General features: G+C 38.8%; 5 protein-coding genes across 7 annotated transcripts; 4 read left to right on the plus strand and 1 right to left on the minus strand.

Annotated features, from left to right (window-relative positions):
- The first annotated feature begins 1,012 nt into the window (after positions 1-1,012).
- Positions 1,013-11,275, plus strand: LOC124312777 (trichohyalin-like). Of its 3 annotated transcripts, none has more exons than XM_046777218.1 (38): positions 1,016-1,253; positions 1,326-1,400; positions 2,093-2,246; positions 2,310-2,432; positions 2,537-2,624; positions 2,700-2,788; positions 2,897-3,128; positions 3,184-3,291; positions 3,372-3,644; positions 3,732-3,865; positions 3,958-4,321; positions 4,386-4,505; positions 4,563-4,760; positions 4,831-5,139; positions 5,204-5,716; positions 5,781-5,997; positions 6,069-6,208; positions 6,282-6,407; positions 6,587-6,757; positions 6,869-7,006; positions 7,080-7,193; positions 7,265-7,433; positions 7,494-7,620; positions 7,695-7,809; positions 7,881-8,048; positions 8,106-8,218; positions 8,295-8,438; positions 8,499-8,595; positions 8,661-8,828; positions 8,891-9,046; positions 9,114-9,480; positions 9,543-9,684; positions 9,769-9,922; positions 9,989-10,089; positions 10,155-10,311; positions 10,409-10,551; positions 10,640-10,793; positions 10,851-11,275. In XM_046777218.1, the coding sequence occupies exons 3-38, from the start codon at positions 2,164-2,166 to the stop codon at positions 10,914-10,916; spliced, it is 6,081 nt and encodes a 2,026-aa protein (XP_046633174.1). In that variant the 5' UTR covers positions 1,016-1,253; positions 1,326-1,400; positions 2,093-2,163; the 3' UTR covers positions 10,917-11,275. The 3 variants fall into 3 exon arrangements, with proteins under 3 accessions (XP_046633192.1, XP_046633174.1, XP_046633183.1); XM_046777227.1 differs by having other exon boundaries at positions 1,352-1,400; XM_046777236.1 differs by lacking the exon at positions 6,587-6,757 and having other exon boundaries at positions 1,013-1,400.
- On the minus strand, positions 11,096-14,931 carry LOC124312788 (exostosin-3-like). The gene is made up of 10 exons (XM_046777251.1): positions 12,951-14,931; positions 12,734-12,856; positions 12,576-12,669; positions 12,366-12,496; positions 12,162-12,287; positions 11,972-12,099; positions 11,780-11,904; positions 11,558-11,706; positions 11,390-11,494; positions 11,096-11,319 (listed from the first exon to the last, which is right to left on the minus strand). Exons 1-10 carry the CDS (start codon positions 14,568-14,570, stop codon positions 11,215-11,217), a joined length of 2,706 nt encoding a protein of 901 aa, XP_046633207.1. The 5' UTR covers positions 14,571-14,931; the 3' UTR covers positions 11,096-11,214.
- A 303-nt stretch (positions 14,932-15,234) lies between these two features.
- LOC124312795 lies at positions 15,235-16,979 on the plus strand. The gene is made up of 2 exons (XM_046777263.1): positions 15,235-15,497; positions 15,565-16,979. Exon 2 carries the CDS (start codon positions 15,575-15,577, stop codon positions 16,895-16,897), a length of 1,323 nt encoding a protein of 440 aa, XP_046633219.1. The 5' UTR covers positions 15,235-15,497; positions 15,565-15,574; the 3' UTR covers positions 16,898-16,979.
- Positions 16,980-18,692: 1,713 nt separating this feature from the next.
- On the plus strand, positions 18,693-21,731 carry LOC124320846 (F-box/WD repeat-containing protein 1A-like). Its single transcript, XM_046783748.1, has 11 exons — positions 18,693-18,980; positions 19,201-19,311; positions 19,374-19,482; positions 19,546-19,685; positions 19,749-20,060; positions 20,121-20,234; positions 20,289-20,366; positions 20,431-20,693; positions 20,760-20,831; positions 20,907-21,024; positions 21,092-21,731. Exons 1-11 carry the CDS (start codon positions 18,936-18,938, stop codon positions 21,260-21,262), a joined length of 1,533 nt encoding a protein of 510 aa, XP_046639704.1. The 5' UTR covers positions 18,693-18,935; the 3' UTR covers positions 21,263-21,731.
- A 992-nt stretch (positions 21,732-22,723) lies between these two features.
- LOC124320847 (alpha-centractin-like) lies at positions 22,724-24,654 on the plus strand. The gene is made up of 7 exons (XM_046783749.1): positions 22,724-22,932; positions 23,003-23,269; positions 23,379-23,503; positions 23,565-23,708; positions 23,775-24,117; positions 24,180-24,242; positions 24,304-24,654. Exons 1-7 carry the CDS (start codon positions 22,885-22,887, stop codon positions 24,445-24,447), a joined length of 1,134 nt encoding a protein of 377 aa, XP_046639705.1. The 5' UTR covers positions 22,724-22,884; the 3' UTR covers positions 24,448-24,654.
- The last annotated feature ends 3,279 nt before the right edge of the window (positions 24,655-27,933 follow it).

Here is a 27,933-nt window from a genome sequence, read left to right on the forward strand (position 1 = left end):
GCGCCAAATGGATGTCTCTCGCAGTCGTCTCCCTGGATTCTCTCGAATGCCCAGGTTGCACTTCGAGCACTTCCTTGGGAGCAGCCGAATAAGTCAGCTCGTGCTCAGTATATAAGGGATGCAGGGCTAGCAACTTGATCGCGGCCTAACCCTGAATTCATCATCTTTGCTGATTAAGCAAGTTCTATTTTGTCAGCACAGTGGATTTCGACGCGTTTCTTTTTTGAACGCAAATTTCAAACATTTTTTCCACCTTTTTAGTGATCAAAAATTTTAATTGGATTTGCTATTTTGTGTGCATTCTTTTGAACACTTGTCTATTTCCTCTCTCCAAGATCGATTGCTAGAAAGTTACCAGTAGTGAATAACCGCATATTGTGCATTAGATATGGTTAATAAGGGTTTAGACAGTGTATAGGACGCAGAATTTTGTTTGAGAGTGCTGTCGAGAGGGACTCAAATTTTGGTGCTCGCATTCCTCGATCATTCAGTCGTCAAGAAGGGGCGTCGTGGAGCAATAAAATTTTCACGAAAAACGCGAGTCACTTATCTGCCGCCAGAGGGTTCGACTTTGCGTCGAACTTCTCTTACCAAGAAATCGGTTACATAAACTTTTTTGAACTTGTTATGAAATAATAATAGGAAAATTTTTCAAGATTGATTTTCATAGGTTTTTAAAATTATGGTTTGCTAAAAAGAAGTTCCGTATTTATAAATTGAGTCCTCTAAATTGCGGTTTCATTATTCACTGACTCATCTGAAAAGACTTTGTTTATAGTAGTCGGAATTGACGGAAAAATATCAACTGAAATAACAAATTGTATCTCCCAATTGTTGTTGTGCGCTAAAATAACCATAAATAAAAGAGTTGGCCTTGTCTATTGTGCATGCACGAATATAAACGTTATAGGGATTTTTTTCACGATGGGGGTGTACCGGCGTATAACAGGGGGAGTATCGGGAGATAATAAAGAGCGCAGAGAACGCGCCATGTCGACGATGGAACCAAAATACCCGCCAACCCGATTGCCTGGTTTCGGCCGTCTGTGGCCTGCCAGCAGCCCGGGCTAAACATAGAAGTGTGTGCGAGTCGACTCCTGGTTGCTTCAGGAGACAGTGTTCTCGAGCCTTGGTGCAGTATGGTTGTGGTGTATTTCGTCAACGACTTTTGACTGGATTTACTAACATCCGCAATCACCGAGTCATCGATATACTTTGTGAATAAGTTGCCAACACTTTGGCCGATACCCCACGTAATTTTTGATTCCAAGTTCATTTGACGTGTTCCAGTGAAGTGCTCTAACCAGTCGGTTTTTACATTTTAGTTATTTTATCTATAAACTTTGGATAGATTTTCCATGGACAATGGATTGACGTGATGAGCGTTATGGAGTCGCAAGGTATGTGGAAACGCAAAGAATTAAAAACGTGTTACAAAAACCTTAAACTTCACCCGCGTGAAGTGCGGTATGGAATTTGTGACTTTACGGTTTTCTCTGATTTGGAATGCCTAATTCCAAACTATCTCATTGTGCACAATGTCCTAAATTTATCTTCTTGCTATATTCACATATATTTTAATCGCTCCTAGGGTTTTATTGAAATTGCAATCAGAAATTAAAAAATAAAAGCGCACTGAATAATTAATTTGGGAAGAGATTTGAAATTTGCATTTTGCATTATTGGGAAACATAATATAAAAACAATTCTATCCGGATGTACATTTCGAATACATTATTAAGATAACATTTCCGGTTTTCTTTAAGATTTAATTCTTTGTTGATGATAACACACCGTCGCCAACTATCGTAATTGGCCTTCACCGACCACACAGATTGAATAACTCATTTTCAGTTAAAAAAGTATTAATCTTTAGTCCCATACTATACTGAGCTTTACGATTTCGGTCTTCAGTCATTAATCCCCTGTTAATTGAGTCGCGCAACGATTCATTTTTCAACGCCCTTGTTTTGTAAAGATTTAATGGAATTTAAGCACCACATTTTATGTTTTCGTAGTATGTAGTTGACGTTTCTTTCTTTTTCCTCGTGTGATTTTCCCGGATTTTCCCATTGTCGGTTGGTCGGCAAAGGCAAGTAATTTGAAGAAGCTCGTTGCTGATACGAAAGGTAGTAGCAAAGGAGGTCCAAGGATATAAATAAAATGCCTAAAGTGTCGGATCCACTGTGTCCGTTGGGATTCCACCCACAAGTTCGATGGCCTACCCGTTGCAAGCGGTGCTTTCGGTAATAAATTGCTCTTGCCAAACGTTGGCTAAGTGCTTCTGGCTTCATATCCTTGTTTTTTAGTGAATACAAGGAGCACTCGAATGCCACAAATCGCAAGGATAACGGAGATTCCTCTACCAGTGCGCTGCGTCGAGAAGACCGGTCTAGCTCGGTAGACAGCCTAGATGAATCAAAGTTTGAAAAGTATGGTTGAAACCACAAATAAGAATGTTTCCAGCACACACCTAACAACCATTTTTTTTTGTGTTTTTTGTTTTCAAAATTTGTTTCCCTGTCTCTTGAAAAAGTATCCCAACACCTGTTGTCCCTGTTCGCACCAGGGAATCGGTGGCTTTAAGTAGGAGGAATACAACGGAAATACCCATGCTAAAAGAAGTAATCTTTTTTTTTTTCCATTTTATGCGAATGTGTAACGTTTTTTTAATCACACTTTCTTTTCCAACTCTAAAGAATCCACAAGAAGCAGGCCTTAAAGAAACAGAAAAATCCAAGGACTATGGTAGTATTTATTCCTCCATTTCTGCATCAGCGTTCTCGAGGTATAAGATCACAATGTTCCTCTTAGACCTCTTATTTTCTATTTGAATGCTGAACCAAAATAAACGAGCAAAAAACTATAATTAATTTTTTTTTCTCAACTTTCCTAGATTGAATAAGCACAGATCCTCGGCAACTGCCCAAGATCCTTCGGGAACTGGCGCAATAGCCAAAAGTGGTGGCGACTACGAGATACCTCGACGGGGAAGCTCGGGCGATGAAAGCGAACGACTTCGAAAGAAGCGCGTTCAAATTCATTCGCTTAAAGAAGTGCCAGCTGACAGCAACTATAACAGCCCAGATGTCCAGTTTATCTTAGAAGTTAAACGTTCCAATATTAAGGTAAATCTCATTTTCGCTTCAGTGTATTTATATCAACAACTAAGTTGTGCTTTAGTCTCGAGGATCAGACGATGATGCCAACAGCTTTGCAGGGACTGACATCACAGAAAACACGGAGACAACCGAAACCACTCTGGTTGAAGCGAATTTCGACGAATTGCAGGTCAGGAACGAGAATTTGGAATTGTTTTCGGGTGCCTCCGTATGATTACAATTTCAGCAACACCATTTTCGTTGGGCCAGGATCAAGTTAACAACATGAAAAAAGAGCTCGACAAATACAGGGTGCGATGCGAGCGTCTGGAACGAGAAAAGGACGAACTGTCAAACAAGAAATTCCGGAGTATCGGTATGAACGGCGGCACTGGATCTGAGAGCATGAGGCTACAGCAAAGGATTCGAGAGCTGGAGACAACTAACGAAGATCTGTTAGACGACAAGCAATCCGCAGAGCTCCGTGTCGCTGAACTGGAACGAGAACTGGAATCGCGCCCTTCGTCCGCACAGACACACAAGGTTCGATCACTGCATATCCTGTCTCGACTAATTGAACTGGATTTTGAATATTAACACGTATTTTCGTTTGCATTCCACCACGCAAAGGCCATGGAAGAAATACGTGCCAAATCAGCAGCAGCCGAGGCTCTCATCGAGGAACTGATGGAGGAAAACGAAGAACTCAAAAAAGATATGAGACTAATGGTCGACGAAATGGACGAGTTGCAAGATAATTTCAGGTAACATTTACATGATCAGTTTAATTCCATTTCGCTAGATGAGTACTAGACGCTCGAACGATTATTTTCGCAATTCCTTTTAAATGTACAAGAGAGGACCAGGCAGACGAATATCGTGACTTGAAAAAAGATTTGGAACAGACAGCGAAGAACTGTCGGATCCTGCAGTTCAAATTAAGGAAGGCCGAACGTCGAATGGAACAACTGGAAACCGACAAACACGAACTAGAAATTCAGAACCAAGAATTCCGGAATAACAGCGCTCCTTCGACTGCGGCTCCCACCCCGGGTAAAGGACCAGATCGAATTTCACAGCTGGAACAGGAACTCAACCAAACTCGTGAACAACTGGCTCAGTCTCAAAGAGAAGTGCAAAAGCTCCAATCCCAAATTCGTACTGGAAGTAAAGACGTATTGGCATCAGGACCAGTTCTCAGCAAAAGTCGAAGCTTGGAGGTAATAATTTGGCGAAAAATCAATGACGTTCAAACCGACAAACTCGAATCAAATTTTGTTATAGGGGGCAGGTGGTGCCGCAACGAAATCAACAGAGAATGAGTCCCAGCTGCAAAGAGATCTTCAAGATTCGCTTGAAAGAGAAGCGGATCTTCGCGAACAACTCAAATTTGCTGAAGAAGAGGTATAACTTCGTTTTTGTTTGATGTAAGCGTGTTTCTGATATTCATTTCGAGATCAGGCCCAGTCTTTGCGAAAGAAACTAAGTCGTATCGAAGAAGAGAATGAGTCTTTGGTCATGCAATTGAAAAAAATGGCGATGAAGAAAGGTCAAAGAACAACTCCCAACACTTCAGTTGATAAGGACGAAGGGATTTCTGGTGATATCGACGATCTTAGTCTTTCCGAACTCCGACTGCAATTAGAACTCAACGAGCAGGTAAACAGAATTTTCTATGCTTAATTATATTGTTTGTTATTTTAAAGTTGGACCCTAATTTGAAATGTAGGAAACGGCTGTTTTAAGACGCAAAATGGAAGATATGGAGGGTGAAAATGATCGTCTGAGTAAGGAAGTTTTAGAACTCCAAGAACTAGTCAAATCTAAACCGACGATCGAAAAAACACCTGAAGCCCGTTCCAAGGTTACCAAACCCTCTTCTGAAGAAATCAATAAACTTAAAACCGAGTTGATGGAGAAGAACAAAGAAATCGAGCATTTAAATGAAGCGTTAACTCAAGCCGAGAAAAACAAAGGTAAAATTGTGGTGCAGAGGAGTCGTTCTCTGGAGTCGAGCGAATCCGCATTAGATTTGAAGGTACAAAGCATTTTCACACACCAAAAATTGTTCGAGTTAACTAAATCGACACAATTTTTTGTAGAGACAACTGCAGCTCGTCGAACAAGAGGCAGGTATTTTACGTTCCAAAACGGTCGATTTGGAAACGGAAAATGAAAAGATGACGGCCGAGAACCGTAGATTGCATTTGCGGGTATCGAGAAAACCTCCACCATCGGATGCCGAGAAATTACTTCTAGATAAACTGGAGTTGGAAGAACGCATTAAAAATATGGAGAAGAAATTAACGGAAGCATCGGGTCACAAACAACATACCGACCTAGAAAAATCTCCTCGATTGGCCCGCGCTAGTGATCGTGGGGCCCGTCTATCAACCGGCTCCATAAACCCAGAGTCGAGCGTTCTTAAACGAGAGAAAGAAATTTTAGAACGCGATCTGAAAAGCAAAGAAGAACAAATAAACTCCCTTACTCTTCGACTGCAACACATGGAAAAGGAGAATGAGAATCTCCATCATCGAATGGATACAAGGGTAGGAGCAGTCAAACGCGTGCCCAAAAAACCAACCGAAACCATGACCAAAATTCAGCTAAAAGTTCGTCTAGAGTTTAAACATATTTTAAGATTGGGAGTTTAGTAATGAAATGTTGTTCTTTTAGAAAATGGTTGAAGACTTGGAAACCGAATTCACTGACTTCATATCGAGAAGTACTGCCCAGCCATTACCTTCTGATACCAAAAAAATTGCAGAATTAACCAAAAATTTGAAAGACGAACGTGAGCAAAGAGAGAATATGGTGAACGAGAAGAAGAAATTGGACGAAAAAATTGTCAAATTAGAAGCGGATATTAAAAAAGGAAATAGCAACAGCTCAGGTTAGCATTAGCTATATAGTACTATCTTCCACAAACTATTTCTATTTAAGGTTATTTCTCTTGTATAACAGCTATCCAAGTTTTACAAGAGAAATGTGACAAACTGGAAAAAGAAAAAACAGAATTGGCCGCCAAAATGCAGGCCGGAGATTTTGTTGATCTTGACACACTTCATCAGGTCAAGCAAGAAAAACATAAATTACAGAAAGAGGTAATGCGCTTTAATGCATTTAGTTAGTTTGTCATCGCGCTAAAACTGTAATGGAAATCATCTAACCCAATAGCTAACAGAAAGAGACAACCGCCTCTCCGATCTGGAAAAGAAAATCAGGGAATCGGAAGATAAGAATAGAAAAATGGAAAGAACTTTGAAGGACAATAATGAACGAATCACCGATGTCGAACGAGAGGTAATAGACCCTGCTTATGTTGAATTGTTTCAATCTGCACGTTCTTCAGCCTATTGACTTTTCAGCATTCTTTTTCTTACTTATAAGTTACACTCTGTTTCTTTCACTCTTCTTTCTCATTGTTATATCTTTGTCCTCTTTGTGTGATCCTTCCCCGACCGTGGCATTGAGGTGAGTAGATGGAAGAGGAGCGGTCGAAATTACGACAAGCCGAGTCTTCGCAGAAAGAACTCTCGCTCAATTGGCTGAAAGAACGCGATGAATTGAAGAAACAGTCGACCGATATGCGATCTAAGATGGACGAATTGGAATCTGCTATCGTCGTCAAAGAAAAGAAGATCAAAGATCTGGTGCACCTTTTTTTTCGCACTCTTTCCATGTCCTGAACTTTTCCTGAACTTTTCCTTCCCGTATAATATACTTATATTAAGTTGTTACTAATCATCAAATTTATTATAAAGGAAACGAGTGTTAAAGACGAAGTGAAGAAAGCTGTGGACACCGCACTGAAAAAAGGCGAGCGGGAAGTCAAACTGGCCAAAGAAGAAACAACCAATTTCAAAACTAAAGCAGAGGATATGGAACAAAAGTTTACTAGGGTAATCTACAATTCACACGATTTTATTATTATGGTCCTGAATCTAATGCTATCTTAATGAAAAATTGAATCAGGCCGAGATGGATAAAAAGGCATTGAACGAAAGAATCCAACGGCTGGAGGCAGATTGGCGCAAGGAACGTGATCAGCTAATAGGCCGCGCCACAGATCTGGAAGTAGAAATAAAGGTGGTGCTTTCGTCAAATCCCCAAATTTTTGTATTCTGACTTTACCAATTGTGAATCTACATTTATTTCAGGCGGAGAAAAAGAAGAAAGACCGAGTGGAAAAGGAATACGAAGGCGAAATGCGGGACAAAGATGACGAAGTAATGGGATTAAAGGAGCGCATCAAACGGACCGAAATAGAGCTAAAAGCAGCGCTCGAAAGATACGAAGAACTCAAAAATCAAGACACACGTTCTAGAGGTTATTAATATGAAAGATTGCGACTTGGCATTTTCCCTATATGAAAATCTATTTATTCAGAACTGGAATTGGAACTGGAAAAAGAGCATCAAGAGTACGAAGATTTAACAGCCAAGTATGATTTGCTAGAGGAAGATTATTTGGTAATCAAAGCTAAACTTGTCATGGATAAGCAAAACATCGAGAGGTATGGAAAGTTTTTTTTTCTCTCTCTGAGCGTCTACACGGATACGTTGGTTGAATGATTTTGATGTTTACTAGGGAGTATCTTTCTCTTAAAAAAGAGCATGATACGGTAGAAGGTGAATTGCGGACTCTCAGAGAAACGTTTAACTTGCGCCAGGATACTTGGATCAAAGAGAAGTTGGATATGCAAGTAAGACTAAGAGTATTGTAATATTTGAAAACCACAGAATACAGTATATATTCAACACAATTCTGTAACAGGAAAAAATGAAAGAGTTGGAAGAAAAGGAATTGCGGCACTCTGGAGAAAATTGGTACATTGAGCGAAGTCGACTTAAAGACATTATTGAAGAGAAAAATCAGCAATTGGAGAAGATTAAACGTGATGAAGAACTGCATAGGGACCACATAGATAACATCCGACGAGAGGTTAGCCTTCTTTATGATTACAAAAATACTCCTGTATTAACAATTTTCTTAATAAAGAACGACGAACTGCGAAGGAAACTTGAAGATTTCGATAAAGTAACCAAAATCAAGAGAAGTATGACCTATGATTCATCAGAGCACGAACGTGAACTACGGGAACTTAAAAATAGGTGAAATAACATCAATAAAAAATTCGAATTGTTCATCAACATTTTTACAAACGATAAATCTGAAATTTTATTACAGATTGGCTCAAGAAGAGAAAGCCCATCGTTCAGAGATGACGCATATTAAAATGCGTAATGACAATAAAATCGCGTTGCTTCAAGAAGAAACCCAGGCGACTCAAATGCAACTTGAAAAAGCCAGGCGTGAAAGAGATACGTTTAGGTAATAATTACCTTAGCAAATTATTCGAAAAATTTGTTTTCTTCATTTTCCTGTCAACAGGGAAATGCTGGATGGTGCTCAACGCATGATATCAGAACTTAAATCTGATCCGAGCAAAAAAGCGAAATCTGGAGTAGATGCCGCGCGTTCTCGTGAAGTATGATAACATAAATGATTCTTCTTTATTACTTTTAAAATAAAAACAAAATCAATTATTTGCAGATGGAAGATACCTTGACTCGCATTGAAGAATTCCATGCCCAAATTACAAGCCTCGAGGACGAACTGAATGAAGCTCGAACCGAAACTTCACGCATTAAAACCGAATATCTCAACGAAAAATCGGCCAAAGAAATCAAAATTTCTGAGCTGCAAACCAAGATCAATGAAGTAAGTTTTATTACTTTTTTTTAAATATTTTGCATCGTTCAAAATTATTCGATTCTTACTAGCTTGAGGAAGACAAAATCATGGCGATGGGAAGAAGTCGCATTACTGGTACCAGGACTCGCCTAGAATTGGCTTGGCAAAAGGAGCGAGAAGAGCAACAGCGTTTAATCCAAGAATCATCTACTTTGGCGCGTGACTTGCGACAAACGCTACTCGAGGTAAGACAAATAACTAAAATAATTTAAATAGTATAACCCCATTCCATATCTCAAATCAAATCTATAGGTGGAGAAAGAACGAGATCGTGAGCGACTCGAATCTCGTCGACGGCTGGAACAACAGAAACGAGCAAATGAAGAGGAACAGGTGGAAATTCGCAAGAAGGTGACCGAACTGCAAAGTGACTTGTTGGAATTGCGTGATGCACACGCCAAACTGCGCACTTCGTGCGAGAAATTGCGTCGTGATAAAGAGAGGGTGGAAAAAGAAAGAGACGACGCGAAAAAAACGGTCGTTGATTCCCGTAAAGCCGAAAACGACACCGAGCGACGCGTGAGTCAACTTATTGTAGAAGTCCAGAAAATGAAGGACTTGTGTCCATTGGCTATGGGTGAATCTCTTTCCGGAGAAGTGCCATCGGGTGCTAAACGAGGTAATAATTTTAGAGGAATTTATTATTACGATTGAAGATGTTTTTCAAAAATGTTTTACTAGACAAAGACGTTCGTCAGGAGAAAATTCGAGAGGAATTCATCACCACACTTAGATTAATTAATCAATGCACTGAAGATGTTAAAAAGCTTCAACAACGAGACACTGAAGACAGTAGCAAGCGAACCACAACCACCTTTAGAAGGTAAGTCTTTTTCAAAGCTAATAATTGTCTTTCTTCCCGAATCGTTTGTTTTGTTTTAAATATTTTTTCATTGTTTTTTAACAGAGCAATGTCAACTGCTCCTGGTGATATGGGATCGAATCTCGCCTCAAATAACTATGGAGACAGCGTTACTCCTGCAACTCCAGTGACAAAACGGGCACCAGTTTACCGCCGTGCTTTGTCCTTGGAACAGAGTCAAAACATTAAGGAAATTGAGGTATGAATAGCCATTTTATTCTTTAAGTGTAATTAAATTCATGGTAATTTCCAAATGCTCTTGTAGAATGCATCTTCTAGTTCATATACTTCCAATAGCTACGCGGATGAGGAATCGTCATACTCATATCGAAGCCGGACCGTAGATCGTGATATAAGCCTGGATAGGTAACACTTAAAAGAACTGTATTTCTTTTTTTAAGAAGCAATTTTGAAACTATAATGCTTATCAGACAATCGACTGACTCAACGCGCAGCGAATCCGCTGTTATGGCTACTCCAGAAACAAAGAAGAAAAGAAGTCTAATGGGCAAAATTAAACAGCTCACCAAATCACGCAGCATAGAAGATACGGGCACTGCGAACCAACTTGTGAACGCTGGAATTCAGGTAGGATTAGTTATTCCTCTTACCGCAACCCCTCCCCCTCCCAATAAATAAATAAATAAACCTAGAATTAAATAACTAACAACTTTACATTTTGAAGGCACTCATACCAAGTGTTTCCGTGGCTCCCAGTGGATCAGATCTAAGTTTAGATAAGGATCCTGATCGTAAAAAGGAAAAGAAAACTGTTAAAGACAAACTTACGGGAATGTTTAAAAAGGGTTCATCTTCTCGTACCAGCAGGTTAGTACCATATACAATTTCAACAAAGCTTTATTTTATTTGATTTTCTTTTAAATTTAATTTCTGAATATTTGAAATTGGTTATCAGTATGGAGAGATCAGATTCCACTGAGAGCCGAGACCGGTATACACCGTCAAAAGACTCGCTTAATACCAGTGTTAGTGATCGACCACTCCAGCGCCCCCCTAGTCTCATCAATTTATCTGCACTTGGATCAAGTAGAGGAACTACACCTCTTTCGGTAAGGAAACCATTATAACTGTGTAAATAGACAACTGTGTAATTTATTAATTTGCAGTCTCGTACTACGCCATCTCGAAGTGGCATGCTTCGCAATCAAAGCTCGGTCGAAACTGACGTGTGAGGAAATCATCAATGATTCGGCTTTTGAAAGCGACCATTTTTCCACGTTGAAAATTTAAGACGTGGAGAAGTCTTCTGAAAATGTTATCGTTGTAACTCATCAACACAATACATTCATTTAAACACCAATTATTATAGTGGGCGGATTTTTTATGCACCTTATTCAATTCTAGATTAAACTAATGTAATTTTGCATTGTATTGATGAACAAAATGACTTATGATGAATGGTTTTACAGCAAGAATAAAAGAAATTGGTGTAAGTCGCGCCTCAAATAAAATCCTTTAAAGCAAATTCATTTAAATAAATTTGAAACATTTTTGTTTGTCATGTGGTATCCGCGTTTTAAATAGAACTGAATCAACTCGGAACTGCGTATTGAGTAGGGGCATGTATCCATATACCTAATGGGCACAATAACATTTTATTATATTTTACGTCAAATTTTCTTTTTTTAAAACGTCTGATTTTTACCTTTACAAAAAAATTTATGCATTTATGTCTTTCCTGGAAGTGTGTTTCATCCTCGGAAAGCGAAACCGGACACCCTGGACAGCGGAAGGTCCAACGAGAAGTTACCTACGTTGCAGTACAAAAAAAGAAAAGGTAAAGAAAAATTGTTTCAGTAACGTTAGGTTTTACCTTGACTGGGGGTTGTCTGGTTATGTGTGAAACTAAGAAATTCATAGCTATATCTTCGCAGTTCATAAATTCATCAACTTTGTCCCTAATAGCCTGTGGCATCACAAGGCTGTATAAATAATTGTAGTACTTGTGGTAGAATGCTGCGCCTAGAAACATAAATTTAAGTATGTAAAGATTAGTTAATGATTTCACATTGGTACAAAAAATTTAATTACAAACCTGTTAAAATCATGGATAGTTCACACGAGTAATTAGAATTGTATGCCCAGTTTTTGTGTTCCAAATCCCAAGCATGAAATCGACCTGGGAAACCCACTACTCTATCTCGCTGTTCACGCCATACTCTTAAATTTTCAAAAGTGTTGATAAAATATTTTTTTATTTTAAAATTCAACGACTTCGTGAACTTACCGGAATCCGAAAATAATTTCGTCATGCCTAAGATGTGCATCATCATCCACAGACAAAACTGCTTCAGTTTCAATTACGTCATATGGCAAAAATCTGTTATTCAAGCTGTTTTTCAAAGTACGGATAACCTAAATGAGATAAAAAAATGTTCGTCATTGTATGCTGCATTTTCGAATAAAACCAAATGTACATGAACTTCAACACCAATTTCGGGCCATTTGAGGTCAGGAGAAGGAGGCCGGGGGGAGTTCCAAACGACTACTACTTTGTGGAGGTAAGGTAATCCGTTCAATCGAGCAAGTGATTCGATTAGTACCTTTATAATTCATAAACCATTGATTAAAGATATAATGTCACTGAATGTCGTAAAAGATATAGGTCACTGAATAATTACTTGTTCTCGTTCGTATGTAAGTATGACGATTGTGAACTGTTCGCGAGGTAAATTTCCACCAAGATTTTCGCTAAACTCCTTTCCGGAACCACCGCATCCACCACCAATGGGTCGAAATCCAAGTCCAGATCCTGCAAGGTAAAATATTACAGGGGAAAAAAATCAGATAAATACAGATAATTTCTTTAAACAAAATTCAAATAAGCCAACCAATAAATTTTGCTTCCGAAGGCATCACAGGATCGTAAGGAGTTTGGGGAAACAGATGAAAGGGATGAGTCCATGTATTCCACATCTCGTATCCCTAGGGAATTCAGTCACATTAGATAATTTTACAGGAATATTTTTTAACTTTACCATATCCTTACATGTAAGAGTGAGAAGGTAAGATTGCGCTGAAACTTTGGCGATGGATACGCGGGCTCAATAGGTCCTAGATTCTCGTCTAAATCCCCATTAACATCTTGAAGAGCAGCTTCAGTCTTTAGAGGCTAAATATAAACAGAAACATATTTTAAATACTTTTACAAAGTCTGCTTTAATTGCTTCGACCTATCAGCACAGAAATAAAGAAAATTCATTTACCGTGAATGTTTCGTTGAAGACGGAAGGGGACGGCTCATCGAGAATAGCTGGAGGCGGTATGCCAATGCGATGTCGGTACACTGCAACAACGCTATCAACGATACTTTGAACCGAGCCGAAATATTTCTCCCATAAAACGCGGCCTTGGCGTCGCATGGCAAGAATATCCCTATCAGTCACGGCTCGAGTATAAAAATGCAGCTCTGGTAATCTTGACGTTGGGAGTTTTATGAGGGCACGATTCCAATCAATCACATCTTCGTACGGAAGAAGAAATTTGGCGTTGTGATTTCCAACCATGATGGGAATTGATCCATACTTTAATGCTTCGTACAGTCTTAATTGAACCGCTAATGAGGTAAGATCGGTGGGGGGTAACGGAATCAGAACAAAAGTGGACTGTTGCAAAACAGCAGATCTTGTCTGAATTGTACCGCACAAGGAGGTGTCAGTCTTATTACTTGGATTAGAACACTGAAATTCGAAGTAAAACTCGTCGCTGGTGGTTGATGCTGTTAACTGTTCCAATGTTGATTGCACTTCCGGTGAACTTCCGAATGACTGGCCACTGTAAGACAGTAAATATCTCCGTCTAGCCGGAGTTATGGATGGCAAGTCATACCAAACATCACTTCCAGGAGGCCCCAGTAGTGGGGGCACAAGTAAGTCGAAATGCGGGCGATAAGTTTGAAATACTGACTGAACTATCATTGCTCTTCCGTAGGTAGAGTTTTGATTTTTTCCATGAGAAAGTATAGTTGGTGTTTCTTTGGATGAGAAGGCGATGTTAAAAATTATGTGATTACGACCATCTCCTGCCCAGTGTGATAAAGTCACAAGATTTTTGCGTAATTCTGGTTCTGGAGAAGAATTAACATAAATAAAAAGGCAGGCTTCTTGAGAATTGGAAGTAATGTGGGGATTGTAGTTCAATGTTTGAGATAGTGAAGCAGATATCCTCTCTTCATATCCTTCTCCACTGAAAGGATAAACATAAACTGGAAAATTAGATATCAGTGAGCATCTTGAGAAATCAACACAAGAATATATGCTGCAATTTGATTCAGCCTCTAGATTTGGCATGGGAAGAATGTCATTGGAAGGATTAGGCTCTAATTTGTCAGGCAATCTAAGCTCAGGCTGATTTCTTTCAAGAATTTCCAAATGAGCAACTTCTGCTTGACTTATTGAAAGTTTGATGCGATCAAGTTCAATAACTTTTCTTCCAGCTTCATTTTTAAGTTCTTCTATTTTCATTCCTAGAGAAGAAATCTCAGATTGCAATTTCTGTCTTTTGGCTTCCAGATCCCGGAGTTCGTTGTTGACTGACATTTTAATCCTCAACATTTCTTCTATCCGGACTTTTACTTCAGTGGCTTTTGCTGAACCTAGATCATCTGGAAGGTCAAGTTTATTTCTTGAATGGAATGATTCCGATTGTTCACTTCCAACGCTGGACAAATAATAATGAGTTACGATAGGGACGATGACTAGAACAATCAATATACAGAAAATAATACGAGACAGTCGAACAGTTGAAAGCCAATGACAAAAACCTTCGCGATTGCCTTTCGAACTCGAGAGGAGAGGTCGAAATTCACATCGCTCCATACTTTCCATACTTCCGTAAAAATGTGTTAATTTTCCAAACGTCTAATCCCACTTTAATTTGGCTAGAATCATGTTTAATCTTTCTTGAATGTTGAAACCACAATCCAATGTTTACACCAAGACCGAAGACGTTTGGCACATTTATACGGTCGACTGTTCAGAGAAGTCTCCTCTGACCAGGCACTGCTAGAAGTTGCTACTTGCGCCAGGCCAGCTCTGGCCAGGCTCTGCTTGCGCTTGCCTACTTGCGGTAAATATGTTTTTCAGGAAGCAATCTGGAACTGCGAGTCTCCGACTCGTGTGGTTAAAAAAAACACAACAAAAACACTCCGCTTTTGTGAAGCTCGATTTTCTATTATATACTACAGTAATCAGTAACAATGCTCCAACAAAGAAATGGAACCTTACTACTATACTAGTAAGCAGTAACACTACTGCCTTCACTATCGCGTCGCCGTCGCCCCTATTAATTGCAGATAGACACGATTTTTGTTTTTCTTTGTAAACGAAATTATATTTTTAGACGGATCGAACCACAAGAAAAGAAAACGAGTCGACGACTTTGCGGATCTTTATAGCTTTCTCAGCTTTAAATTTTAAACATTAACAATAGTTTTCAAATCGTTTATTTAATAAAAGGGAAAAAAAACGAAAAATATAAAATGCATTTTAAAAAATGCCCTAATCTGCTCTACCTTGCTGTTTAGCCCAATACAACGTTGTTCTATCTTATCTGCATGTCTGCATGTTATCAGAGACACTGAGACACCGACAACAGTGTCTCACTGTATGAGTGTATGATATCGTCCCGAGATTCATACAATACACACGTTAGCGTTACAAAATACATCGTGCATTTAGTCATCGAATTCCCTTAATAATCCGGCATACACTTAGATTCTTGGAAGCGTTGGAGTGGACCAATCTACCACTAACGTTCGTATTTAAATTGAGCATTACTACGGTTAAGTAAGCCTACAGTATTACAATTTTCTCTTATTAGGATCTCGAAAATGGAAAATAACTTTGATGTTATACAACTAGTGCATGAGAAATGTACGGATTTGGTAACGGATTACATATTTTCTCTTCTAGATACTAGTAGCTTAAAAAATGCTGAAACAGTATCAAAACTTTGGTATTCAATCATAAGAAAATTCAAAATCTGGAGCAAAAAATATGAAAATATGAACCTCAAATGTTCAGCCCTTAGTCTATTACTTCAACGGCGAATATCCGAAGGCTTCAATACTGTTGATGATAAATTCTTGCATAAAAGACTCCTGACAGCTTACGAAAAAGTGCAAAAGAATTGGGACGCAGGAAATCATTTGAAGAAAATTATAAACGTTGGGCACTGCACGCGATTCGTCATGGATTCAAAGCGCATCATAGTGATCGAGTCAACGCTATCAGTTACAATGTGGAACCGATGGACATTAGAGGCAGAAGACTTACCAGTTCAGTCAGATAATACTCCTTCAGAGTTAACTCATCTAGAATTGTCAAACGACTTGTTGTTTTGTTCATATCGAGACGGAACAATCGTTGCGCGGAATCTCGTTAAAAAAATGGTTGTATTTCAGTTTACAGACGAAAGCATGAGTGGATGTGATTTAAAAATTCATGTTGCTCATGGATTGTTAGTTAGTTTTAAAACAGTAGTTGGGCAGGATTGGGGTGGGGATCAAACGATGTTTTCAGTGCGTTCTCTAAAAACTCCTTCTGAAATTGTTACGCAAGAATTAACAAACCGAATCCCTTGTGCAAGAGTAAAAGAAGTCACATCCGACGATAACTATTTTGTTGTTTTCGTCTTTTGTTCAAATCATTGTGTTGTGTCTCCTGATGATTTCAAAATTGAACTCCGCTCTGTGACTTCTTTCGAAATTCTTCGCGAAATCTGCGGTATTATGTCTTCAGATGAAATATTCTCTTATTCTAATGGATGGCTCGTAGCTGGATTAAAAAGTGTTTACATGCGGGACATTGAAGAGTGTAACCGCCCACACAAAGTTCCGACAACATTCGACAATTGGGACGACGAGTACGAAACGGAAGTAGCAGATATTCAACTTGACGACGAGCACCTTATTATTCGAGATACTAATGGAACATTTAATATCTGGTGTTTTTGGGGTAAGAAATCGAACACTCCGAAGCAGGAGGGGATGCAACTTCTTTCAGACACTAGCATCACTCTACCTGGAGAACACTTGAAAAGAGGATATCAAAAGTTTAAATTCGATCAACTCCAAATCGTATCGGTACACTCAGAAGAGGACGACGATGGCCGACATGACTTGCTTACAATACGGAACTTTTCTAATGTTTAAATGCAAATTTTAATGTTCTGTTTAGCAAACAGTGTTTGTACATGAAGTGTATTAAAAATAAATATGGGTACGGAAATTAAAATTTTCATTTGTTTCCCTAACCACAACTGAAAATCTCGATTCGTTTGAGATTGCTTGCAAAATGTTTTTTTCTCAGATATGGTTAAATGAAGACAAAATTGCGCATTAAGTAAACTGGAATCCCCCCCCCCCTCTCCCGAAAGCACGGTCTTGTGGAATTTGGATAAGGAAACAGAAAGATAGAATTTGCTTCTGGAAAAGTAAAAACTTGAACCTCTTGGCTCTTGCATTGTTGCATATGGAGTGCGGTGATTGCACGATGCAGTGATGTCTAGCTGGCTATCTGCCTACAATTGTTTCCAATTTAGAACGACAGATGGCCAAGCTTGAAAAGATTTAACATTTTCTTTTATTTGCATCATTTTCATCGGAATTCTTACCTGCAAGCGCATCATCAAGGTTACCTAAAACCACTTCCGCCTTGAGTTTAGTCATATCTCTTTCACCCAACTGAATTACTGAAGGATGTTAACATACGATTACACCATAACCCATAAGGATATATAATAAGAACCCAATCTGGATGCTTGATGCTACAGCAAGAAAGGATAATGTCGCAACCACTGTTGATGACTCGATGGTGCCGTAAAATTGTAATTGCGAAATATTTTACCTTTAGTTTGCGCAAATATACTTTTCCTGCCTTAGATACTTGTTGACTTAACAGCAATAAAATGAGTGAATCGCTTTCTCATATGATGCGCTTAGAGTAAAGAATTGGAAATTTTCTTCGTGTTGATAAGAAGAGAGAAAACTTTATTTTAGCACAGGTTATTCAAGCGGGACAAACTTTCTACGAGCTTTCACTCTCGAGTCTCGACCTTCTGCCGGTGAAGCGAGTCTCGTCTCGCTTTCTTTTTACCACGTTTTAAATGCAGGAACGCTTCGACTAGCGACCTACAAATCTCATTTGGCTATGGCCAATATTCAACTTGGTCAATGATGCCAGTGTTTGGTTCTAGCCTTTTTTTTTATTTTATAATTAATAAAAGAGAACTGGATAACTCCTCTCTTCGCAGAAGTGCGCCATTTGTTCAACCGGTACGTTTTCCAGGTTATGAAATCGTGAAATCCGATCGTGTTCTACTATATATACCACAATAATCATGCAATCGGACGAAGCCTGTTGATCGAGCACAAACTTGATGACTGCTAGCTAGGGTACGGCTGAATTGCTTCGAAATTAAATAAAGTGAAAACGGCAGACCTGACTTGTTAGCTTCTCAATTTGGGAAATTTGAAAAATAAACCATTTTGTTAAGATAAATGTATTGTGAAATAGTTGTACATGAATCCATCGAATTTTATAAAAAAATGTTGAATTAAAGTATTACATTCTTTCAAACTTATTTCGTTTTCTAGGATTCATTGATGGTTGATTACTTTAACCATTGGCATCTTCTATAAGTTAGTGTAAAGAAATTTTCATTAAGAAAAGTTCTAATAGTTAATTGCCAAAAAATGAACATTAATGCTACTTTTTACTAATTCGGCAGTAAATCTCATTTGTCTCATTCTCACCGACTTCTCGGAATCTCGGTTCCTTTATCGACAACTCGACATAAAGGAAATTGTGCAATGTTGTGCACTGCAAGTCATCACAAAAGAGAAATTAGCGCACATCTTCTATTGTTGGAAATACAGTTAGCGCCACAGTGTTCAAATCGCCAAGCTTAGTGCTCACAACATAGTGACTCCAAGTCTCAGGTCCAACCAGTCGCAGGTTTTAGGGGGTTTAGACTCTAGACTGTTAGGTAACCCCGCCCCTTGGCTGCATTAAACAAGAAAAGTTCGAAACATGGACACCGTAGTCCGGAGCGCTAGCTGCGTTACATTTATGTCAGTTTGCCAGTCTCGAACGAACCTAGTGTAGAGGAAGTGGGGTTGGGGAAGAGAAAGACTTTTGTAGTATTTGGTATTGTCAATTTGCTGTGAAATAAGTGAGGAAGGAAGTGAAATGGAAGCTGAAAACATCGTGGAAGATGTTCCACCAGCGATTGGGGTAAAATCGTGCTCGCTAAATTCGTTCTTTAAGTTGAAGAAAAGCCTTGAATAAATCCAGAAGAAGAGACAGTGCTACTGGGAATGGCAGCCATGTTGGAGGCCTAATTTCAATATTTCCTTGTCAACTTCCGAGATTTGTCCTTGGTTCTTCTTTGCTCGTCGTTAGTGTTGTTATGCATATTTCTCAATAGCTGAAGTGTTTTGTGCATTCATTCTAGGCAAATACGATGCTCAGCCTTGTACGAAGCCGTTCCGAACTATCGTCCAATTACCTAGTTGAAAAGGAACCTTGTCTCAAGTGCTTTGATTCTTGGCCAGAATCTGATCAGGTGTGAAGACTATTTTTATTCTAGTTTATAATCATGTTCCTTTAACAATAATTGTTTCCCAGGTGGAATTCGTGGAGCAGTTATTGCAGCGAATGTGTCACTACCAACACGGCCACATTAACTCGTTTTTGCAACCAATGCTTCAACGAGATTTTATATCATTCTTGCCCAGTAATTCATGGAAAACAAAATTTGAAATAGTACAAATTAAACTAATTTTTATTTGAAATTTAGAAAAAGGTTTAGACCATATAGCAGAAAATATTTTAAGTTACCTGGATGATAGTAGTCTTAGAAATGCTGAACTAGTCTGCAAAGAATGGAGACGTGTGATTGCAGATGGAATGTTATGGAAAAAACTCATTGAAAGAAAAGTATATCTTTAAAATTATGAGTATAAGTTTGAAAACAAAATTTTAAAAATCTCTTTTTAACAGGTACGAACAGATTCTCTATGGAGAGGCTTGAGTGAACGACGAGGATGGGGAGCCTATCTTTTCAAACCCCGTCCTGGTGAACAACAGCCAGATCATTCCTTTTACAGAAAGTTATATCCACGCATCCTTAAGGACATTGAACAAATTGAAAACAACTGGCGGTGTGGAAGACATACACTGCAACGGATAAACTGTAGATCCGAAAATTCGAAGGGTGTTTACTGCCTCCAGTATGATGACCGACGAATTGTCTCTGGGTTGAGAGATAATACCATAAAGATTTGGGATCGACAAACTCTCCAATGTGCAAAAGTTGGTTTTCATTAGTTTGCGAGATTTAATTACTTGTTTATTTATTGTTTTACCTTGAAGGTTCTTACTGGACATACGGGATCCGTACTTTGTTTACAGTACGATGAGCGCGTGATAATTAGCGGATCGTCTGATTCAACTGTCAGAGTGTGGGATCTCAACAACGGGGAAATGGTACGTTAATTAAATCATTTTATAAAAAGCTTTATTAATATTACCCATTTTAAGGTCAACACACTCATTCACCACTGTGAAGCCGTCCTTCATTTACGGTTTGCTCATGGACTCATGGTTACGTGTTCCAAGGTAACTTTAAAAGCTTGTAAAAATAGCATTTGTAAATATTTATGTGGCCTTTTAAATCTTTCAGGACCGAAGTATTGCTGTGTGGGATATGGTGAGTCCCACTGAAATTAACCTCCGTCGTGTGCTTGTTGGTCATCGTGCAGCTGTGAACGTTGTTGACTTTGATGACAAGTACATTGTCTCTGCCTCGGGTGATCGAACCATCAAGGTGTGGTCTACAGCAACCTGTGAGTTTGTTCGGACATTAAACGGACACAAGCGTGGCATTGCCTGCTTGCAATACAGGGACAGATTAGTCGTCTCTGGATCATCCGATAATTCTATTAGGTAAATGCCTTCAGCTTAACAATTCCTTGTAGATCTCATTTTCATTTTGTTGTAATGATCTTGCAGGTTGTGGGATATTGAATGTGGCGCTTGCATACGCGTACTGGAAGGTCACGAAGAATTAGTTAGATGTATCAGGTAAAGCATGAGTAACGATTCCCAAAATGATTATTACCATTTTTATTTATTGTCGGATGATTTTAAATGATTTAGGTTCGATTCCAAACGCATCGTAAGTGGAGCCTACGATGGAAAAATCAAAGTTTGGGATTTACAAGCGGCGCTAGACCCCAGAGCACCAGCTGGGACCCTTTGCCTTCGAACCCTCGTGGTATTATTCACTTTTAACATCTTGGTTAAATATAATCCCTTAACTATTTTACACACGAACATTTTAGGAACATACCGGTCGAGTTTTTCGACTGCAGTTTGATGAGTTCCAGATCGTAAGCTCTTCTCATGACGACACGATCCTCATTTGGGACTTTCTTCACACAGATTCGCCTTCTAGTTTAACGCCATCATCACGTACCTCACCCCAGCGCACTTACACTTACGTGTCGATGTAAAAGCCCCTCTAGGTCGTGGAAAAGAGATACAGGCATCTAACTGAAGGGGTTAGCTAAAGCTATCACTCCCGTTGTTTGATAGTCCCAAATCGAGGGAAGTCTCTCTTGCCTGTCGCTCTCTCTCTCTTCCTCTCCTTTTTTTTTAATTAAAAAAGAACGTCATTCGCTATAAGTTGTTCCATTGTACGGTCCAAATAGACGTCGTCTACCCTTGCTGGTTGGAATTGGAATGCATAATTATCTCTGGAGTTTTGGGACACATTCGGCCGCATGTCACAAGAAGCAAAAAAAAAAAAGAAAAACAACTTCGAGTTATGTCAACTTTCCAAACAGTGTTTCTCTTTGTTACTTTTTTCCTATACACTTTGTGTATTTTTTTTCTCATCATCCCCCCTACTATTGTAATGTGTGCTTTTTCATCATGGCAGGGGAGGGTCTATGTACAGTACATGTGATATTCCATCTCCAACTTAAACGTCGTTTTTTATGCACTTCTCGATTGGGTCCAACTATTTTTTAAATAATCTTCTTTTTCCAACCAAAGATTTTTACGTCAGAAGTAAAAATCTTTTTTATTGAATTAATTACAATATACGTGAAATAAGTTGCTTATTAGATAATATTAAATTCGAAAACAGGTTACTAAGTTAAACCACATAATTGTTTTATTTTTTGCTAGTATGCGATGTTCAATATGATTAGCGGTTCAATTTCTACTAGGAAGAATGCGGGGAAAACTTTCGCAATACGTCGCATAGTCTTACTCACTTTTCGATCGGTGAGTAACAGCGGTACAGGAGGTAATGTTGATAAATTATATAAGGCCACAAAGAATCAATTTTTATGATAAATTGTAACGCATTTTGCGTTTTAAATTTGTTTAACATTCCCTAATAACAAGTGCTATGCTTGATTGTTATAGTGCATACGAGTGCATGTGTCTGTAATGTGAGGTATGGTGTGGGTAACATTAATATCACAATATTAACCATTACACATTCTGACTGAAAATTCACTTATATTCTATTAACTTCACGCGCGAAAGTTACTTAAAGATAATCATTGTTGCGTAATCGTAATGCACAAAGATTTTTTTTTAGGGGAGAGGAGATGGGGAGAAACTTCGTTAAATAGATGAACAAAATATTCTTATTTGCGTTTTAACACAGTCGAGATAAAAAAATTATTTTATGCACCGGAATTTTAACTGACGAATGCAAATCTATTCATTAAAGCAATTGAACAGTTCTTCTAATGAGAAATAAAAGTGAATTCAGTTGAATGCTTTTGGAAATTTCTCTTAGTTTTACGTACGTTTTAGTACTGTTAACATTTTTGTATTGATTTAGATTTGTATACCTAGCCTTCGCCGGGCACACCTGTTAATTGTGATATCATCAAATAGACACGCCCGTATTTTATTGAGATTCGAAGAATGGCCAGTAGGTGGATGAAACCCCTTGGACACTAACGTCATCGTAGAAGTGTTTCGGGTTGTGGTCTGCTACTGTGTCTGGCAGCAGTTAGCTCGTTGTTCTTTCTGTCCAATTGTTACCCATTGTATTTACACCTGCTCTGAAAGGTGATATTTATGCAAACAAGATAGACATTTGTTTTATATTATGGATGCATATGACGTGATAGTTAACCAGCCTGTTGTTATCGATAACGTAAGTTTACACGATTTCTGAAAATTAAAATCATTATGCATGAATTCTGACATGTGCTTGGATTTTTTAGGGTTCTGGTTTGATCAAAGCAGGATTCGCTGGTGATCAAGCACCCAAAGCACATTTTCCAAATTATGTTGGAAGACCAAAACATGTTCGTGTGATGGCTGGAGCCCTGGAGGGGGACATGTTCATTGGACCAAATGCAGAGGAGCATCGTGGTCTATTGAGCTTAAAATACCCAATGGAACATGGATATGTCAATGATTGGTCTGACATGGAACGTGTTTGGCAGTATGTCTACAGTAAAGAACAGCTCAACACTTTTGCAGAAGAAGTATGCTAAAAAAAGGATTCAATTTACATAAAATTCCCTTGAGAGAATTTTTAAAAATTTTATACATGATTGCTTACTAAATTTAAATTATATGTTTGTCTTTTTCCAGCATCCAGTGCTTCTTACTGAAGCACCTCTCAATCCCAGGCACAATAGGGAGAAAGCAGCAGAGATCTTTTTTGATTCTTTTAATGTTCCAGCTCTGTTTGTATCCATGCAAGCTGTTTTGAGCTTGTAAGGAATATCATGAAATTTGGTTTTGTAATATCAGTAGCTCACAAGTATTCCATCCTAGGTATGCAACTGGTAGGACTACTGGTGTTGTTCTCGATTGTGGAGATGGTGTTACTCATGCTGTACCTATTTATGAGGGATTTGCCTTACCACATTCAATTATGAGATCTGATTTAGCAGGAAGAGATGTTACCCGATATCTTAGGTATTTTTATATATAATGTGAACTTAATCCGACGTACTGTGTGTGACACTCTTTTTTAACAATCAGGTTATTGCTACGGAAAGAAGGGTACATATTTCGCACTAGTTCTGAAATGGAAGTTGTTCGCACTCTGAAAGAACGTGCTTGTTATTTGTCTGCAAATCCACTCAAGGAGGAGAGTATTGCAGATGCCGACAAGGCTACATATGCACTGCCAGACGGATCTAGTATTGAAGTAGGTGCTGCACGTTTCCGCGCACCCGAAGTATTATTCCGTCCTGATTTGATTGGGGAAGAGTGTGAAGGTCTGCATGAAGTCTTGGTCTTCGCAATACAGCGATCAGATCTGGATTTAAGGAAAACTTTGTATCATAACATAGTTCTTTCTGGTGGATCCACTCTTTTCAAGGTACTTGGTATTTGTATTATTCTGGTTTAAAGATTGTTCAAATTTCTCCTCCCGTCTTCTAGGGCTTTGGTGATCGCCTGTTGTCTGAAGTAAAACGACTAGCTCCTCGTGACGTTAAAGTTCGAGTACGTTATTATCAAACAATAGTTATCTAGTAGTGATCTCTAATCGAGTTGTGTGTTACAGATGGCCGCTCCTCAGGAGAGGCTCTACTCTACATGGATTGGCGGTTCAATCCTTGCGTCACTTGACACTTTTCGGCAAATGTGGGTTTCCAAGCGAGAATGGGATGAAGAAGGTGCACGAGCAATTCACCGCAAAACCTTTTAATTTTTTTATTTAAAATGTATTTGGGCTTCTAATCCTTACAAGCAATCCATTGTTTACTCTGTTCCTTAATTATCCCTTTTCTTATTTTTCTGCTCTTCTCCTAAATTTAAAAGTGGAAGATGATGTAACATGAATGTGCACACATTTCCGGATTTCCCCTTATTCTACTGCAGCTGAAAATAAAATACAGTCAAGTCACCAGTTAAACTTTTCGTCATTTCCATTCAACTCGCCCAAAATTTATTTTATGAACTTGATCGGGATCGTGACTCAATGAGAAGGGTTTTATCGTGACGCAACATTTAGATAGTGGTGTTTACCCGCGGCACACACTTGGTTCAGGTAGAGGCAAATTTTGCTCACCGTATTTCGTATTTTATTTATATCTTGTCTCTTTCCATTAACAGTTCCTTTGATCGAGTACCAATCTAAAGTATCTCATACCTTAACAGGGCGGGTTTTTTTCGGAAAAAAATTGGATCGCAAAAAAAAAACAATCCCGCAGGCTACCGCCAAAATGGTACGGATGTTTTATTTCGAACGCGAAATAATACCTTCTCCGTACACCCCCCGAGACCAGGCTGAAAATAAAAGAAAAGTGATTAATGAATAAATTTTTTTTTGCTTATAAAGTTCAGAAGCGAATTGACCACCGAGCGCTGACTGTTGTCCACACCTCACAATCCGCGCGAAATCTGAAACGGTTTGGATTCGGGTCGGGAAAAAGTTCTGTTGCTGCATGCTCTTCAATATATAACTCGACCTATGTCAAGTTCAGTCTTAATAGTGCAGATGTCCGAGAAGTAATATTGTCGGGATTTCTATGTACCAACTCTTCGGTCCTTTTGATAATTCATACAAATTTGCCATTGTCTGTGGTCAGGCAGAGTGTTAGTCGGTTGAACGAGTCTTATTCATTATTATTCGTAAGTAACAATCGACTGAATTATTCTATTTTCTTTATTGGATAGAGTTTCTTTAAAGCACTGTGAAACCAGATAGAAATTGTATTAGACAAATAATTAATTATGAGCGGGAGTTTGTCAGGAAATATACTATGCTGCCTATTGCTGGGTTCTGTCTAACTTCTCTTGAGCTATCTTACTTTGAATGTCTTTATAGAGTTATATAAAGTTATATTACATGTATAAAAATTGTATATACACGTAGCCTTTCGTCTAGCATCCTCATTCAACTGGTATTATAGCTTATTAATAATCCCATTTATTTATTTTTTTTCATTTTGAAGATTCTAAATTGAAAATGGAAAAACACGCCGAGATTGGTGCAGGTAGGAAGCGCAGAACGCGAACGTTCATCAATGGATCGGCCAAGATTAAACTTGAAGATTACTTTCAAAAGGAACCGAGGCCGTCACCTGAGGCGCTCGATAAACTGGCGGACTCTGTGAAGATGAATTATAAAGTTTTGCGCATTTGGTTCTGCAACCGACGACAAAAGGAAAAGCGCATGAAACAGCCTACGGCGGTACCAGTAATAAAAACTCAGTTATCTTCACAAAATTTGGCTGATCGTGACGAATCAGCGGAAGCCGGAAAGGCCGATGAAGATGTCACCGATGATTCTCTCACCGAAGACACGGAATCGTCATTCTTTCAATCATCAACATCAGGTAATAGATTGATTTCATTTGAATTAAATATAAAAAAATGCGATAAATTGAATCTGAAAATAAAACAGCCAAATTATTTATATTTATTTTTCTTTTGAAATTTAGATGAGGAAACCGACACCGACACCAGTTCAACAAACGAGTCAGTTTTTATACCACCTGCTGAAATTGCATCTGTTAGCGATTGCGCGAATGCAATGTTGGTGTCGCCTGACAACATCCCTGGTAGTCACTGAATTTCTGGTTCATATATTTTTATTGATTTTCTTTATTCTTAATGATCATAGTTTTTTTTACTACTTTTTAGGAAGTTCAATCAGAAATGGTAGACCATGGGGTCCCCTTTCACGTCGTCGACCAGTTGAAGAAGAACTAACTGAAAATCAAAAAGCATCATTTGAATTACCAAATGAGGTTCGTTTCGCTGACAGGTTACTGAAAAGTTCGAAGAAGATTGACCAGTACCAGAACCATTTTGATGTGCATTCCGTTCCTCTCGTCAAGTCAGACGATTCACGTTCAACTTTTGAGCGATTCTCTTTCGGCAATCCCGACCAACATGCAGAGCATCGGGCATTCCTGGTATTGGGTTCCAACAGATTGAGCCAGGCCCAGTTCATCAACGGCATCGTCAATTACATTTTCAACGTTGAGCAGAACGACAAATTTCGTTTTCAACTTATCAAGGAAGAAGAAATTGGAGCTGAAATGAATTGTATCAAAGTCTACGACGTTCACCACGCCAACGGATTCCGTGTCTCATTTTCGATCACTATCGTGGCCATGCCCATTTACAACGACGACACCGATGATTCGCAAGTTTTATTCAAATTCCAAACTACAGCAAAAATGTTGCTCGAATTCTTGGAAGACGACGGAAGAATCAACAAGCTCAACATGATTTGTAATTTAGTTTCAGATAATTTATATAATCAATCGTTGTCCATATTGGGAAAAGATGTCGCTGGAAGCATCACCGACTGCTGGGAGCCGTTCAATTACTTGGATGGCACCTGCTCATGGCATCATTCTCTCACTATCCAGCGCTTCTTCGCCGCACTGACCGAGAAGAATGTTAATTCGCTGCCGCTGACCCGACAGGTATTGAAAGAAAGAATACTGTTGGAAGGGAAGCTGAACACACTGAAATCACTCATCGAAATCGGTTGTGAGAAGATGAAAGCGATAGACAAAGCAAAATCAACGATCGTCTTTTGCGATTCGCATATTGAATCGACTGAGGATGTTGAAGAAAATGACATACAAGAATTAGCGAGGAAAGTATGGCTTCCTACCGGAGAATACGCATACAATTGCGATCGCTGCTTCTTCACATGTAACAATTCGTTTGTTGTTGGGGAAGAAAAGGATTCCACTTCGAGTGCACATGATGTTTTCGAGGGAAAGACATTGTCGGGTTTCTGTTCCATCTGCCCGGAAAAGTGCAGTCTGAAAATGCATTTCAATCAGCATTTCCGCTGGGTTAAACAGGAGATGAAAAATAACTCGAGCCAAAGTAGACCTAGTGCTGAAAACAAGATGAGGTGGAGCGACATGAAATCAATCAGCAGTGATCAGATCACTATGTTGCAAAATCATCTTAAAGAAAACGGAACTACAATGCTGAAACATTTCCATGCGGCTTGGGGATGCCTCCAACATTTGAACAAGAACGCCCTGCATGGAACCTCGTTTTTTACTAAGAGAGTATTCGACATTCTCAACAATGCTGAACAGCAATTGAAAGAACTAGGCTACCAGGAAGGAATCGACAGTTTAAGAAATTAGAAGTAGGCCTACACAATGTGATGTGTGTTATGTGTGTATAATTACATTCTGAATTACATGCATCC

The sequence above is a fragment of the Daphnia pulicaria genome, chromosome 1 (genome assembly GCF_021234035.1).
Source record: "Daphnia pulicaria isolate SC F1-1A chromosome 1, SC_F0-13Bv2, whole genome shotgun sequence".
Taxonomy (NCBI): Eukaryota; Metazoa; Arthropoda; class Branchiopoda; order Diplostraca; family Daphniidae; genus Daphnia; species Daphnia pulicaria.